Consider the following 15,246-nt stretch of genomic DNA (forward strand, 5'->3'; position numbering starts at 1 on the left):
AAATGTATATGGCTAGGATTCAGGCTTGTTATTTGAAGTGACTTACCCCCAGGATTATATCTATTACAAATATTGCCAAAGGGTCTAGCATTGTCCAGAATCCTAGAACAATAATAAACTTTGACAAGAAGGAAGGAAGTGAGTTGGAAATTGTCTGATGACTCCAGCTGATTAGAACCATAAGAAGCATCACTGCATTCAAGGCCAGAGGTCCTATCAAAACTATGACCAGCTCTTCACTGGTATGTAGCAAAGAATTCTGGTAGCAAAGTTCCACTGTGTGAGGAGAGAACTGGAATCTAAAGATTACAAAAAAACAACAACAAATTTGTTACATCAAAGACATTCTGAAATATCTAATTGTTAAAAATGCATTTGCCTACTTTGATGCCACCAGATTAACTTTCATGTAATTGAAATATATCATTTAATCTATTTTATGTCTATTAACAGGGGTGCCTTTTTACTAAGGTGCACCTAAAAGTGGCATGCGCTGGGGTAGGCGTGTGTTTTGGATGCACAGGTACATTTTCTCAGCGCGCCTGGAAAAAAGGCATTTTTTTGTGGCTGAAAATGGGTGTGTGGCAAAATTAAAACCAGAGCGCGTACCTTTTTGGCCTGAGACCTTACTGCCATCCATTGGCTTAGCGGTAAGGTGTCACGCGCTAACTGAGCAGTAAGCGTCAGCACTTGTAAACTGCCGATTACTGCCGGGTAAGTGCCATGGACATGCAGCAGAAATGGAATTACCGCCCCGGGCACATGGTAGCTGGGTGGTAGTGTCAATTCGACACACGTTGAACACGCATATGTGCCTATGCACCATTGTAAAAGGGCCCCAGGGTGCCTAGCCAGCCTGGATTTACACATAGTCCATCCTGGCAGTGCCTCCAGTACCAACTTCTCATAGGCAATGTAGCTTTGCTATTATTGCCATGTCTTAATCTGGGCCAGTGCTGTTGCCTCTTGAAACAACCGATGTCAGAATAATAGTAGCAGTGGTGGCAGCAACAAATTCATTCTAAAAATTCAGCACAGAGCCTTCAGACCCTCACCCTCTGGACAGACCCTGTGACACTCTGCCCTCGCTTCTTGCACATGTGGGAGAAGGGGACAGGGTTCTACATGGCCTTTCCAGAGAGCTAGGGCTTGGAGACCCCACAATGAACCTATACAGTGGATTTGCTGCTGCCTGTCAATGACCCAGCGAAGATGAGAGGGCATGATGGGGGGTGAGGGGATATGGAGAACACAGAACTTCTCTTTCTCTCCCCCATTAGAAGAGGGTAGGCAGAATACCTCTTTCCTCCTCCTCACCCCCTCAAAGTCTTTAGGTACCCATGAAATAAATATGGCCCTAATGCCTAGGCAGAAATGGCATATAGGCACATATGTTCTACATATTTTACAAACTAATATATTTTTTATTTATTTATTTGTTACATTTGTATCCCGCATTTTCCCACTAATTTCCAGGCTCAATGTGGCTTACATAGTTCCGTCTCGGCGTACACCATTTCCGGTATGAACAGATGCAAGGTAATATTGTGGTAGAATAATGTTAATGTGTGAGAGACTCGTTAGAGGATCTTATATATATATATATATATATATATATATATATATATATATATATATATACAGAAATGCCAGCCCCTCCACTGCTCTACTCAAGCACTGCCACCTACATGTACATATGCATACAGGATGACTAAATACCCAAAATCCAGGTTCAGGTTTCCATCAAAAATGCCTGTGCAAAGTGAATGGGCCATGTCGGCACTAGCGCATGGACAGCCGTTAGCGAAGTTTAGTAAACCGGAGCGAGAGTGTTTTGGGGATATACTTAGATTTGTTCTCTTTTTTTTTCCCACACTATATGCTGACTTGAACCCAGACCATCGTGCTGCCTAATTTTATGCATTCCTTAGATTTTAAAGCTGTCATTATCTGATGAGTTCCTAGGCTCTGTAAATGCATTCAAGATATCTTATATATTACAGGGCTAAGTGTTTTGCTTCAAATACCACACACACATGGAAATAAACTGGTGGTTGCAAAATAAAAGACAGATCCTTGAGAGTAGGGTTTTTTTGTGTGTGTGCATTGTACAGTTAGCACTGCATATTCCTGCTTACCACATCACAATTGCCACAGTCTTCCCTCAGAGATTAGCTTTATATTTACTATACTTTTGCATAACATACTACACTTATGCATTTATGGGTGCAAGACAATTGAAAAATATACATGTTCGGGAACGCAGCACTGAGCTCTGCTGAGCAGCCGATGTCGGCCTTCCAAGTTCCTTCTTCTTCTCTGCCTGTCCCGCCCTCGTGTGACGTAACGTCGTCGAGGGCGGGACACAGGCAGAGAAGAAGAAGGAAAGCCGACGGCAGCTCAGCAGAGCTCAGTACTGCGTTCCCGGACCCTCGCTATTTCAGTAGCGGAGCGAGGGCCCGACCGGGTGGAGGGTGGGTGGCGGCAGCGACTCCGGGTGGGGGGAGCGTTAGCGACAGTGGTGTCCCTTCCTCGCAAATGCGCAGTACAGACCCTCTCTGTTCTGCCCCCGTCATCACGTATTGACGTGGGGGCGGGGCAAAGGTCTCTACTGTGCATTTGCGAGTGAGTACGACACTCGACTTTTATATATATTGATAGTTGTGTTTTACACACAGCTGCATGAGGCTCTCGCCAAGTTTCACTTATATATTTCATTAACATATCCTCACATGTTGTATCTTTTTCGAAAATAGTTTTATGTATGTACTGACTTTTATTTTGCTAATTTGATTAGAGTTCTATATCATCATGTACGATGTATGGAAATTTATCCTCTGATTTTAAGGTTTTAGTTAGCACATACCTTATTATTTGTTTACTTTTAATAACATTTAATAATTTGCTAAATCAATACATGGGTTGTATTTTCCTGTTCTTTCTCTTTTCTTTTCTTTTTAGACAAGACAGTGAGTTGGAAAGTTTTTTTTCTTATAATATCCATATCTTTCCATATACCTCAGTCCTGTGTATATATGTATATTTTATATAAATATCTTGCTGTTAATGCATGCTTATTGATATTCTTTGATTGTGTGACTCATGACACAGGCGTTCTTACTGAAACACAGTACTGTGAGGAGTCCTATGCTTCCCGTTCTTCTTAATATGTTGGAAGCACACAGGGGTATGTTTACTAAGGTGTGTTAGCATTTCTAATGTGCCCTTAAATTTAAGGTGCATTAAACGCTAATGTGCCTTTACATTTCTATGGGCGCATTAGCGTTTAATGCGTGTAAACCATTTACGTGTGTTAAAAACGCTAACAAACCCATAGCACACCTTAGTAAACAAACCACTGGAGCTCTGTTATTTTGCTGTTGGAAACACACCAAAACCACTGTTTTTCAGATAATTTTGTGTTGTATATATTGGACATTTATTAATCTTGTCTAGATAAACATTGCCATTCTTTACATATAATCTATTTTGATGAACCTTTCATTCCAATTCTCTTTATATATGATTTTTTTTTGTCTTATCTCATAGGGATTTTTTTCCTGTTTTTTCTTTAGAACCTCATGAAGTTGGCCCCCCAACAATTTATAATGGACCTAACTAACCATATGAATTTCATGCTACAAAATGGACTCTTCCCAAAGGAGAAAGGTAATATTCTACTCACCCCCATACCCAAGGATGCAAAGAAAAGTACTAACGAACTATAGACCAGTAGCATCCATTCCCCTACTCACCAAAATAACAGAAGGCATGGTGACCAAACAACTCACAGAGTATCTAAACAAGTTCTCGTTACTGCACGATTCCCAGTCAGGATTTTGATCTAATCACAGCACGGAAACCGTACTAGTCACGCTTGTGTCCAAACTCAAACAACTGATAGCAAATGGCAACAACATACTACTGCTACAATTCGACATGTCAAGCGCATTCGATATGGTCGACCATGGTATTTTATTACACATTCTAGAATACTTCGGAATCGGAGGTAACATTCTCAGATGGTTTAAGAGTTTCCTAACCACCCGCTCATATCAAGTGACATCAAACTTGATAACATCAGCCACATGGATACCTGAATGCGGAGTTCCATGGGGATCCCCCCTCTCACCGACCATATTCAACCTAATGATGACACCCTTGGCTAAGTTATCATCGAATCAGGATCTAAACCCATACATATATGCTGCTGATGTAACAATCTTTATCCCATTCAAACACGATCTAAGAGAAATTTACGACGAAATCAACCAAAGCCTACATATTATGAACTCCTGGGCAGATGCATTTCGACTGAAACTAAATGCCGAAAAAAACCCAATGCCTGGTACTCACCTCGCAATACAACAAGAAGGAATTCACCACCATCAACACACCCAATCTAAGTCTACCAGTCTCAGACACCCTAAAAATCCTTGGAGTCACCATTGACCGACATTTAACACTTGAGAACCATGCAAAAAACATAACTAAACAATTGTTCTATTCAATGTGGAAACTAAAACGAGTCAGACCATTTTTTCCCAAGGAATGTCTTCCAATACCTGGTACAATCACTGGTACTTAGTCACCTGGACTATTGTAACTCACTCTACGCTGGTTGCAAAGAGCAAATACTCAAAAAACTCCAGACAGCCCAGAACACGGCAGCCAGACTTATATTCGGCAAACCAAAATACGAAAGCGCAACACCCCTCCGTGAAAAACTACACTGGCTCCCACTCAAAGAACGCATCACGTTCAAACTCTGTACCTTGGTCCATAAAATCATCCATGGTGACGCCCCAGCATACATGTCGGATCTAATAGAACTACCACCCAGAAATGCAAAAAAATCCTCCTGCACATTCCTCAATCTTCATCCTCCTAAATGCAAAGGCTTGAAATACAGATCGATGCATGCATCAACCTTTTCCTACACATGTACACAGCTCTGGAACTCACTGCCACGTAACCTGAAATCGTTCTACGAAGTGACCACTTTCCGCAAATTCCTGAAGACTTACCTCTTCGACAAAATATATCATAAAGAACAACATGTGTAACTCCACCTTCTTCTAGATATTCAGGAATGTTCTTTATGTCTTTTGCTCCCACACCTTCTTGTACCTAATGCCTTTGACTCTAACACTATCATGTATTTCACCATCATGTAACCAAAACTTCTGCTAAAACAATGTATACTCTTTTCTATTCCCAATATTATGTATTTCACCATCTTGTACCCAAAACTTGCTGTAAATCCAAATGTACATTCTTTTTCTATTTCCAATATCCACGATGACATGTAAGCCACATTGAGCCTGCAAAAAGGTGGGATAATGTGGGATACAAATGTAATAATAATAATAACCTGCTCACTATGTGGTCCTTTTACAAAGCTTGCATAAGGGCCTATGCACATCCAGCGTGCACCAAATCGGCATTAACACCCGGCAACCACATTCCAAATTTGGTTCACGCCAAAAACACGCGGTAGAAAATATTTTCTATTTTCTAGCTCAGGGCACCTACCCGGCAGTAAATGAAAGTTAATATGTGCTGCATGCCTACCGCCCGGGTAGCATGTGACACGTTATCGCTAAGTCAATGGACGCATGCTGGTTTTTATTTTGCCGCACATCCATTTTCCAGCTCATTAAAATAGTTCCTTTTTTTCCAGACATGGTGGAGAAATGGTCCAGTGTGCATCCAAAACATATGCCCACACTATCGCAGGCCACTTTTTGGCGCCCCTTTGTAAAAGGGTGCCTTATAGTCTTCATGTTGTTAAGATCCTGACCAAAATTTTGGAAATGCATTTCAAATGTTTTGTACTGTATCTCATCCACAGTGATCAGACTGACTTCATTGCTGGGCAAGAGGGTTTGGACAACATTGGGCATATAATCAATTTGAACCAGCATACTTCTAGTTTCTTAAGATGCAGAGAAGTCTTTGGTTTTGATCTAAATTTCATAAAGTGGATGCAGAACTTATATTGTTGTTCAAGTCTCAAATTAAGGCAAATTGGTGAATTTCTCAGGTTTTCCTACTTCACTGAGATACTATGTCCTCAGGTGACTTTAGGCTTGTAACATGAGCTTCAAAGACTATTCCCTTTTAAGTGGCACATGACTTCTTTGAGATATGTGGAAGTTAATCCCTTAGCTGATATAACAAAATTGTATGATTTGAACCACTCTTGTCTTTTCAGAAGTATCAGCACTGAGAGGCTGATGCAGAAAGCCACCATGTGGTTACCATAGGTTGTAGGTCCACATTTCTAACTGGGCAATGCAGAGAGGGATTAACTAGCATGGGTGTTAGCTAACGCAAAAGACATGGCTACTCACTCATTAAAATAGATAGTAATGAGTCCATTAAGCATTCTGTTACAATGCACAGAATGAAATAATGGTTTTTGATGCATCCCCTCACTCCTGCAACCCAAGTCCCCATGCTCCTCAATAGCACTTTTCATTGGTCCCTGGTCTCTATCTCAACTGTAAAAATAATTCCCTGGCATTTAGGGCACTCCCCTATCCCCAACACTTGACCCCTGACCTGACCTTCCCTGGTGTCTAGCTATACACTCATCATCCAAACCCTTGGCCTAGGCCATATCTTAAAAGAGGCAGGAGTAATATCCACTTGCTCCTGTCTCCAGTGTCGCCATCTTAGAAAATGGTAGTGACTGACTCCGTGTGGTGCATCCCTGAGCTGCTCTACCACAGGGCTTTCTCCATCAGTCTCTGATTGAAGTGGAGGTATGTTAAGCAATTGTCATGGTTTGCTAGAATTGTGACTATTAAAATAAAATGTTCTCCTAAGTATAATTTGTTGTGTTAAATATTCTACTCATAAAGGTTATTCCTCTCTTTTTCAGTAATTTTCAAAAGCTCACATATGTTTTTATTTCAAACAAGAAGTTTTGAATCCTGTGCCAGATACAGTTTTTAAATATGCCTGCAAGGTGACTGGGACAGTTTTTAAATATGCCTATAGGGCAACTGGGAGTTTCTTATTGTAAATTCTATTATTGTCAATCCTGCATTGGATTCAGATGGAGGTGGCTGATGTGTCAGAATCCATACTCCAGTCTCTGGGATGCCCCTAATTTTCAGAAACTGGTCAAGGTTTGCAGTATTATGCATGCATTTTTTAGGTCTGGCTTGGAAATGTGAAAGAAGGTGGCTCCAAAATTGGGTTTGACTTTATTTCCCTACCTATCGATACCAATTAATATCAGGAATAATTGTTCAGTGCCAATTTTTAGTATGAATAAGTGGATAGGTACAGAATTCCCTTTTCTTTAAAGAGCCTTATATCTCCTGAGGATTATAAAAACCTTCTACAGAATTAATATGAATTGGTGTTTGGTCATCTGCAAATTAAAGGCTAGCTTTTTAAGGAATATTATTGGCATGGCTGTACCAAAAGTCATACTCAGTCTGAGGCTTTACTTAATTCATCTTTTTAAAATAAGGGACTTATTTCTAAATTACATGAAATGTAGCCATTTCCCTGTGCACCAGCCCTGTGAAGATTGATGCTCTCTTGGGAAGCTGATCTAGGCTGCCATTACTCTAAAAAAGTAGTGGCTAGCATTGTTTGAAAGACTGAAGAAAAATAATTCAGTCAGGGCTGTGATTCAGGAGAATGGATGTAAAGTATTTTACTGTTGCTATTATACCCTGGAATGTTGATTTAAAATGTCCACATTTTGCTGGCATGAGTGGAGCTAGAAGGGCTCCTTTTCCCAGGTAGTCTTGTCCAGTAATTCAGATATTTTTTGTTATAAAATCATCTCTTGGATTTATAAGATTTTCCTGAGCTATATTCCTCTCAAGCCAGACTTTCTGCTATGAGGTTACAGCTAGGAACAACATGGGCAGAGACATGGCAGGAACATATTTAACTGATCGCCTATTGGATGCCATAAGATGGACTTGCATCCTTTTGGAAATCTTCATTAAGGCACTTGGATTGTCACTGGATGTGAGAGGTCTGGTTCATTCTCTCAGGGGGTCTTTTACTAAGCCGTGGTAGAAATCAGCTGGCGGTACAAGCCAAGACGCCAATTATATCTCTAAGGGTGTCTCTGTGTTTACCCCCATCTGATTTCTACTGCAGCTTAGTAAAAGACCCCCATTATGGAGAAATCATTTTCTAGCTAAAGGTAAGTATCCTGAGGTATTTGGTGGAATCATCTGATTTATGTGAGTTTGCTATACCGGATACAGAGGTATTCCTTGGTGTGCCAGACGCTCTAATGGGGCTGTTAAAAGTATTGTTCAAAACTTCATTTGAATATAGACTGTATGTGTGATGTTTTGAAGTAGATGTAATTGTTGATATTATTTGTAAAAGGTCTCCTGAAGAACTAAAAATGAAACACGGCCTGTGTTGAGACCCGATTGAGGTGGAAGGTGTATGAAAGGAAGAATTCAGACCCTGAAAAATCTCTGTGGAAAACTATGAGCTGTGAAGATTTTACATCTGTTGGTGTTTGAGATTGAGATTGAAACGGAATCTTTTGAACTTGTACTGATTAAACAGTAGATTATGTACCTGGGATACATTTAAGGAGAAACAAGTGGAGTGACCGTTGTGCGGCACCTACAGAGGACTATTTTGGACTAATTTTATCCTGAGACATTTTCTACTCTATCAAGTTCAGACAATTGAAGAAACATGTGAGGTTTGATGTGTTTGCATAAGGATGTGGTAATTAATAAATACTGAAAATATATGCATCATGATAAGTTCAAGGATACCTAATTAGTTGTAGGAATATGTAGATGCTACAGTGTGACTAATTATAATTGAATGTAACCCTTGTATTAAGAATAGATATACATTTCTATGGGCGCATTAGCGTTTAATGCACGTAAACCATTTATGCGTGTTAAAAACGCTAACATGACCATAGCGCCACTTACTAAACCTAACCCTTATCGAACTGTGCATGTAAATCTTAATGCCAATTAGTGCTGATAATTGCTTAACATCCAATTAACAATGCTGATTAGCTAGTTAACCAATTAAGTTACACGCACTGTTATAAAATACGCTTTGATTTACACACAGAAATTAAGGTGCAATATATAGAATCTCAGGCCAAGTGCATGTGCAGTTTATAGAATACTAACACTTATGCACATCAGAAGTGCCAATAATTGGTATTTATATGCATAAGTGCTAGGCACTAAAGTAAGCACCGTGGAAGGGCATTTTTGATAGAACGTCTAAATCAGAATTTGGACGTTTTACAAAAACGTCCAAATACTGAGCAAAAAAGAAGGTCATTTTCGAAAAAGATAGATGTCTATCTTTTGTGTTCGAAAATGTTATGGATGTCTTGTGATTTGGACGTAATTGGGCACATTTTTGAAAGAGAAGGACGCTCATCTTGTGACATAAATCGGAAGATGGGCGCCCTTCTCACAGGGTCATCCAAATCGGTATAATCGAAAGCCGATTTTGGATGTCCCCAACTGCACTCGGTCGCAGGGACAGCCAAAGTTCAAGGGGGCATATCGGAGGCGTAGCGAAGGTGGGACTTGGGCGTACCTAACACTAGGACGTCCTCAACCCATAATTGAAAGAAACACTTGGATGATTTTACCTGGTCCTGTTTTTCTTACGACCAAGGCACAAAAAGGTGACCAAAATGACCAGATGACCACCAGAGAGTATCGGGGATGAACTCCCCTTACTCCCCCAGTGGTCACTAACCCCCTCCCACCCTCAAAAAACATCTTTAAAATATTGATTGCCAGCCTCAGATGTTATACTCAGATCCATCACAGCAGTATGCAGGTACCTGGAGCAGTTTTAGTGGGTTCAGTGCACTTCAGGTAGGCGGACTCAGGCCCATCCCCCCTACCTGTTACGTTTGTGGAGGAAACAGCGAGTCCTCCAAAACCTACCACAAACCCACTATACCCACATATAGGTGCCCCCCTTCACCCGTAAGGGCAATTGTAGTGGTGTACAGTTGTGGGTAGTGGTTTTGTTTTGGGGAGGGGTTGGGGGCTCAGCACACAAGGTAAGGGAGCTATGTACCTGGGAGCAATTTTTGAAGGCCACTGCAGTGCCCTCTAGGGTGCCCGATTGGTGTCCTGGCATGTCAGGGGGACCAGTGCACTACTAATACTGACTCCTCCCATGACCAAATGGCTTGCATTTGGACATTTTTGAGATGGACGTCCTTGGTTTCCATTATTGCCGAAAATCAGAAACATCCAAGTCTAGGTACAGCCATCTCTAAGGACGACCACATTTCAGGATTTGGTAGTCCCTGACCGTATTATCGAAACAAAAGATGGACGTCCATCTTGTTTTGAAAAAACGGGTTTCCCCGCCCCTGGATGGGGATGTTTTGCAAGGATGTCCAAACTGAAATGAGGACGTCCCTTTTTGATTATGCCCCTCCACGTGATTTGGACGTCCTTTTTTTTTTGGTCCATTTTCGAACAAAAATCATCCAAATGCAAAACATCCAAAACAGAGAAGAAGTGGCTTAATGGTTAGTACAGCAGACTTTGCTCCTGGCAACATGGGTTTAATTCCCATTGCTGCTCCTTGTGACTTTGGGCAAATTAAATGCACAAGGGGCTTTTTTTGGATATGACATCTAAATCTGAATTTTTGTAAAATGTCCAAAATCAGAACAGGAAAGGTCATTTTCTGCAAAAAAAAAAAAAAAAAAAGTCTATTCCTTTTGAAAATGCTGTTTGGAAAAATGTTTTGTGATTTGGATGTTTTACTTTTTGGTCCATTTGTTTGGTCCATTTTCAAACAAATACATCCAAATGCAAAACATATAAAATACATAAGAAAAATCCACAATAAAGTGAAACCATTCACATGTTCTAAGTGTGGTAAAAGCTTTGGTTGTAATGTAAATCTCAAAGTGCATCAGAAAGTCCACACTGGAGATAAACCATTTGCAAGTATAGAGTCTCGTAAAAGCTTTGGTCAGAAGGTAAACCTCACAATGTACCAGAGAATACACACAGGAGTGAAACCATTTACATGTCCTGAGTATGGTAAAAGCTTTGGTTGGAAAGAAAGCCTCACATGGCATCAGAGAATCCACACAGGGATGAAACCATTTACATGCACTGAAGAGGTAAAAGCTTCAGTTGCATTGGGACAGGTAATTAGGGAATGTACACTCTTGCTATGAAGTATGGAAAAATAGCACTCTGGTATTTAGATATATGTAATTGAGACCTCCTTTTCATCTATAGATCTGAATTCAAAGCCCAAATCTAATGTCAAACAATAGTCACAAGGCTCAGATGTTAAAAAAATAGAAAGCTTGGCATCAGGTACAATAGTGGAAAAGTGACATCCCAGGAAAGCAATAGGGCATCCTTGGGGGCACTGCAGTGGGATTTATAAAATGTTCCCATGTACACATCTCACCATTGCTCCTTTACCTTGTCTGCTGAGCCCCTCAAAACCACTACCCCCAACTGTACACCACTACCATAGCCCTTACAGGTGAAGGGAGCACCAATATGTGGGTACAGTAGGTTTCTGGTGGTTTTGGAGGGCTCACAGTTTCCTCCACAAGTGTAACAAGTAGGAGGAGGTAGAAGAGTGAGTCCACCTGTCTGCAGTGCACTTCACTACTACTAGACTACTCCAGGGACCTGCATGCTATTCTAATTGACCTGATTATAACATCTGAGGCTGGCACAGAGGCTGTCAAGTAATATTTTTAATAACATTCTTTTGGGGTAGGAGGGGGATAGTGACCACTGGGAGAGTAATGGAAGGTGATCCCTGATTCCCTCTTGTGGTCATCTGGTCATTTGGGGCAACTCTTGTGTGGAGTAGAGGAGTAGCCTAGTGGTTAGCGCAGCAGACTTTGAACCTGTGCAAGTGGATTCAATTCCCACTGCATCTATTAGCTCAAAACATCTAAGTTTTAGTCTTGCCCCATTGAGATTTAGATGTCCTTCTGACAGACTTCAGAGAAAGACATCTAAAAATAAGTTTCTGTTATGCCCTAAATATTTATGTCTTCCATCTTTCTGTTATGCATATATAAAAATGTTTAAAATTTGTGTGTGTCTTGCTGGCCTGTTTTTTGTTCTTGTGAGCCTGTATGTAGATTTTCCACAGCAATCTCCTCTTAGGGGTCCTTTTGCTAAGCTACGGTAAGTACTAACGTGTACTTACCACAGCTTAAAAGAGCTTACCGTGGGGCACGCTGAGACATCCCATGATAGGTTTCAAATGAGTGCATGCTACTTACACACTAAAATTCCTTTTTTGATTTTTTGGCCAAGAGGGCATGTCTGGAGTTGGAGAGTGGGCATTTCTGTTTTACTCAGATATCATGTCGGCATTGTCATGTGCTAAGTGATTAGCGCAGGATTAGCGCAAAACAGGTGGCGGTAAGGGTTCATGTGCTAATTTTTGTTAATGGCCGCACACTAATAACAATATTAGAGCACGGCCATTAATTCAGAAAATGGAAAATCATCCTTTTTCCAGCTGTGGTAAAAATGGCCTTTGCATGTGGGAAAGACCTGAGTAAAACCATGCAAAGGTCACATTCTATCATGACATGACATAACAGAAAGATGGAAGACATAAATATTTAGGGACTCTTTTACCAAGCTGCGGCAAAAGGGGGCCTGTGCTGGCATCGGTACATTTTTTTTCACGTGCGCTGAGGCCCCCTTTTACCGCACTGGGTAAAAGGGAAGTCTCTCTTTCCTGCAGGAAATGGCTTCTTGACAAGTAAAGCACTTGCCATGTGGCCATTTCAGGGGAAACCCTTACCACCACCTATTGAAGTAGCGGTAAGAGCTCCCACACTAACCTAGAAGTAACCACGCAGTGCACAGCACTGCTCGAATACCACCAGGTACACTCTGGAACTACAAAAATTAATATACTAATTATATTTTTGTAATCCCAGATATGACAGTGCGCTAGGGGTAAGGAGTACCGCCGAGCTGCTGTGGTAGCCCGGTGGTATTTCCTGTTTAGTGAGCAGTCAGCTCGCGTTGGGCTTACCACCACTTAGTAAAAGGGGCCCATAGCTATTAAAAATAGGTTATGAACATGAAAGAGAAGAGAGATAAGAAAATGAAAGAAAACAGAAAAATCTACTATTTTAATTCCTCACTATCAAAGTTGCATGCATAATTGGGTATCTGGTAAGGGGGACTCACTTTACTTACTTTGATACAGGGACTGAAATTGCACGAAGGAACAGCCATTGAGTACAGTAATGCAAGTAAAGGCGCACAAACCAAATCAAAGTTATATGCAACATGGTTGTCCAGAAGTTCCAAGCACACCAGTGTGTCAATCCGACTTCTGAAAAAGCTGCCCAAATCACAAAATGGGTATGCTTGAAAACGCTTCTAAATGCCTTCACATCAGCCACTGAGTTACAGCTAAAAGTAATAAAAGAAAAGAAAAAAGTATAATTACTGATAGCATACAATATTACGACCCCACACAATAAACGTTAGCATCCATGTTAACACTGTTCTGCAATTGCTAAAAAGAGAATTCTATGCAATATGGCCATAATGTACATATTTAAAATTGATCCACAATACTGACAGGATCACACTAAAATTAATGTCGTACATACTCAGCTGGCGATGGTCAGTGTGTTTTGGCCACCGCCGGCTTTATCCCCGAATATTCAATGCCGGGATATGTCCAGGCACAGGCATTGAATATCCAAGAATACACGGCCAGTTATAACATATGCAGTTTAAGGGAAATATTCAGAACTTAACCTCATAAGGTGAACTGCATTAAGTTTTATGCAGTCCTATTTATGTGGTTAAACACTGAATATCAACATATAATCTGATAAGTGATGACTCTGCCCCCAGGCCACCCACAAAATAGCCAATTTCATCTTAGGCACTAAGGAGGAGATTCTATATATGGTACCTGCAAAAATCAGCACTGAAATCACTCAACTAATCATACTCTATGAACAGCACCTAAAGTTAGGCGCCAATTATAGACTATGCTCAGTTGATATTTCAGTGCCCAAATCTATGCTCATCCATTTACGCCAAGGAAACCATGGCATAAATCTTGGCGCATAGATTTAGGCACACTGGGCCATATTATATAACTAGGCACCTAAATTTTTGAATGCCCATGAAATGCCCATTTCCCTGCCCATAATTACGCCTTTTTTTGCCTGTGCATATTAGATGTTTGGTGCACTTCATTACAGAATATGCTTAGCGAGTTGTGCGCCTAAATTCTAAACAGTGCCAATTAGTGATTGTTATAGTTTGTTAAGTGCTGTTATCAGTGCTCATTAGCTTATTAAGGGTCCTTTTACCAAGCTGCAGCAAAGGAGGCCTGAACTAGCATTGGCGCATATTTTTCATGAGTGCCAAAGCCCCCTTTTACTGCAATGGGTAAAAAGGAAGTCTCTCTTTCCTGTAGGAAATGGCCATGTGGCAAGTAAAGCACTTGCCGCATGGCCATTTCAGGGGGGAGTCCTTACTGCCACCCATTGTGGTGGCTGTAGGGGCTTCTGAGCTACCCCTGTGCTAACCCAGTAGAAACTGGGCAGCATGTGGCACTGCCCGATTACTACCGGGTACACTCCGTCGCTACAAAAATTAATATATTTTTGTAGCGCTGAATATGACGGAGCGCTAGGGGTGGGAAATACTGCCGTGGTAGCCCGGCGATACGCCCTGTTTAGCTAGCGGTAAGCTCATGTTGGGCTTACCACCGCTTGGTAAAAGGGGCCCTCAGCTTGTTAAATTGCGCACATTGTTATAGAATCTGTGCCGATTTCAACACTGATCTCTAGAAGCGTTATATAGAATCCGTGGGTAACTGGGCATATCAGCAGCACTATCCAGTTAAGTGCAGCTGAATATGCCTGGTTAGCCTCAGACAAATGGTTTAAACAGCCAGGGTCATTGCCAAAAAGGAGGCATGGCCATGAGAGGATCATGGGCAGATCTGGAGTGTTCCTTTAATTTATGTGCATTGTTTTAGAATAAAGGGGATTCATGTCTAATTTTGGGGCAGGGATTTACACCAAGATTTTGTTGGTGTAAATGGTCACACTTAAATGTAGTTGCGGTTCCTGGCACTAACCAATCATCTATAAATGATACCTAACTTGAAGTGCCGTGTATAGAACAGCACTTCATGCTATTTCTTTGGTACTGATTTTGTAGGTGCCATTTATAAAATTCAGTCCTTTAGATCTTG

General features: G+C 41.0%; 1 protein-coding gene across 1 annotated transcript in view; it reads right to left on the reverse strand.

Annotated features, from left to right (window-relative positions):
- LOC115477898 overlaps window positions 1-15,246 on the reverse strand; it is a 289,839-nt gene that overhangs the window by 48,030 nt on the left and 226,563 nt on the right. Inside the window, exons 5-6 of the mRNA XM_030215065.1 lie at window positions 13,215-13,433; window positions 47-299 (exon numbers count right to left, since the gene is read on the reverse strand). Of these exons, the coding sequence (XP_030070925.1) occupies window positions 47-299; window positions 13,215-13,433 (472 nt within the window). The remainder of the gene's footprint in view (window positions 1-46; window positions 300-13,214; window positions 13,434-15,246) is intronic.

Source organism: Microcaecilia unicolor, chromosome 1 (genome assembly GCF_901765095.1).
Source record: "Microcaecilia unicolor chromosome 1, aMicUni1.1, whole genome shotgun sequence".
In the NCBI taxonomy this organism is placed as follows: Eukaryota; Metazoa; Chordata; class Amphibia; order Gymnophiona; family Siphonopidae; genus Microcaecilia; species Microcaecilia unicolor.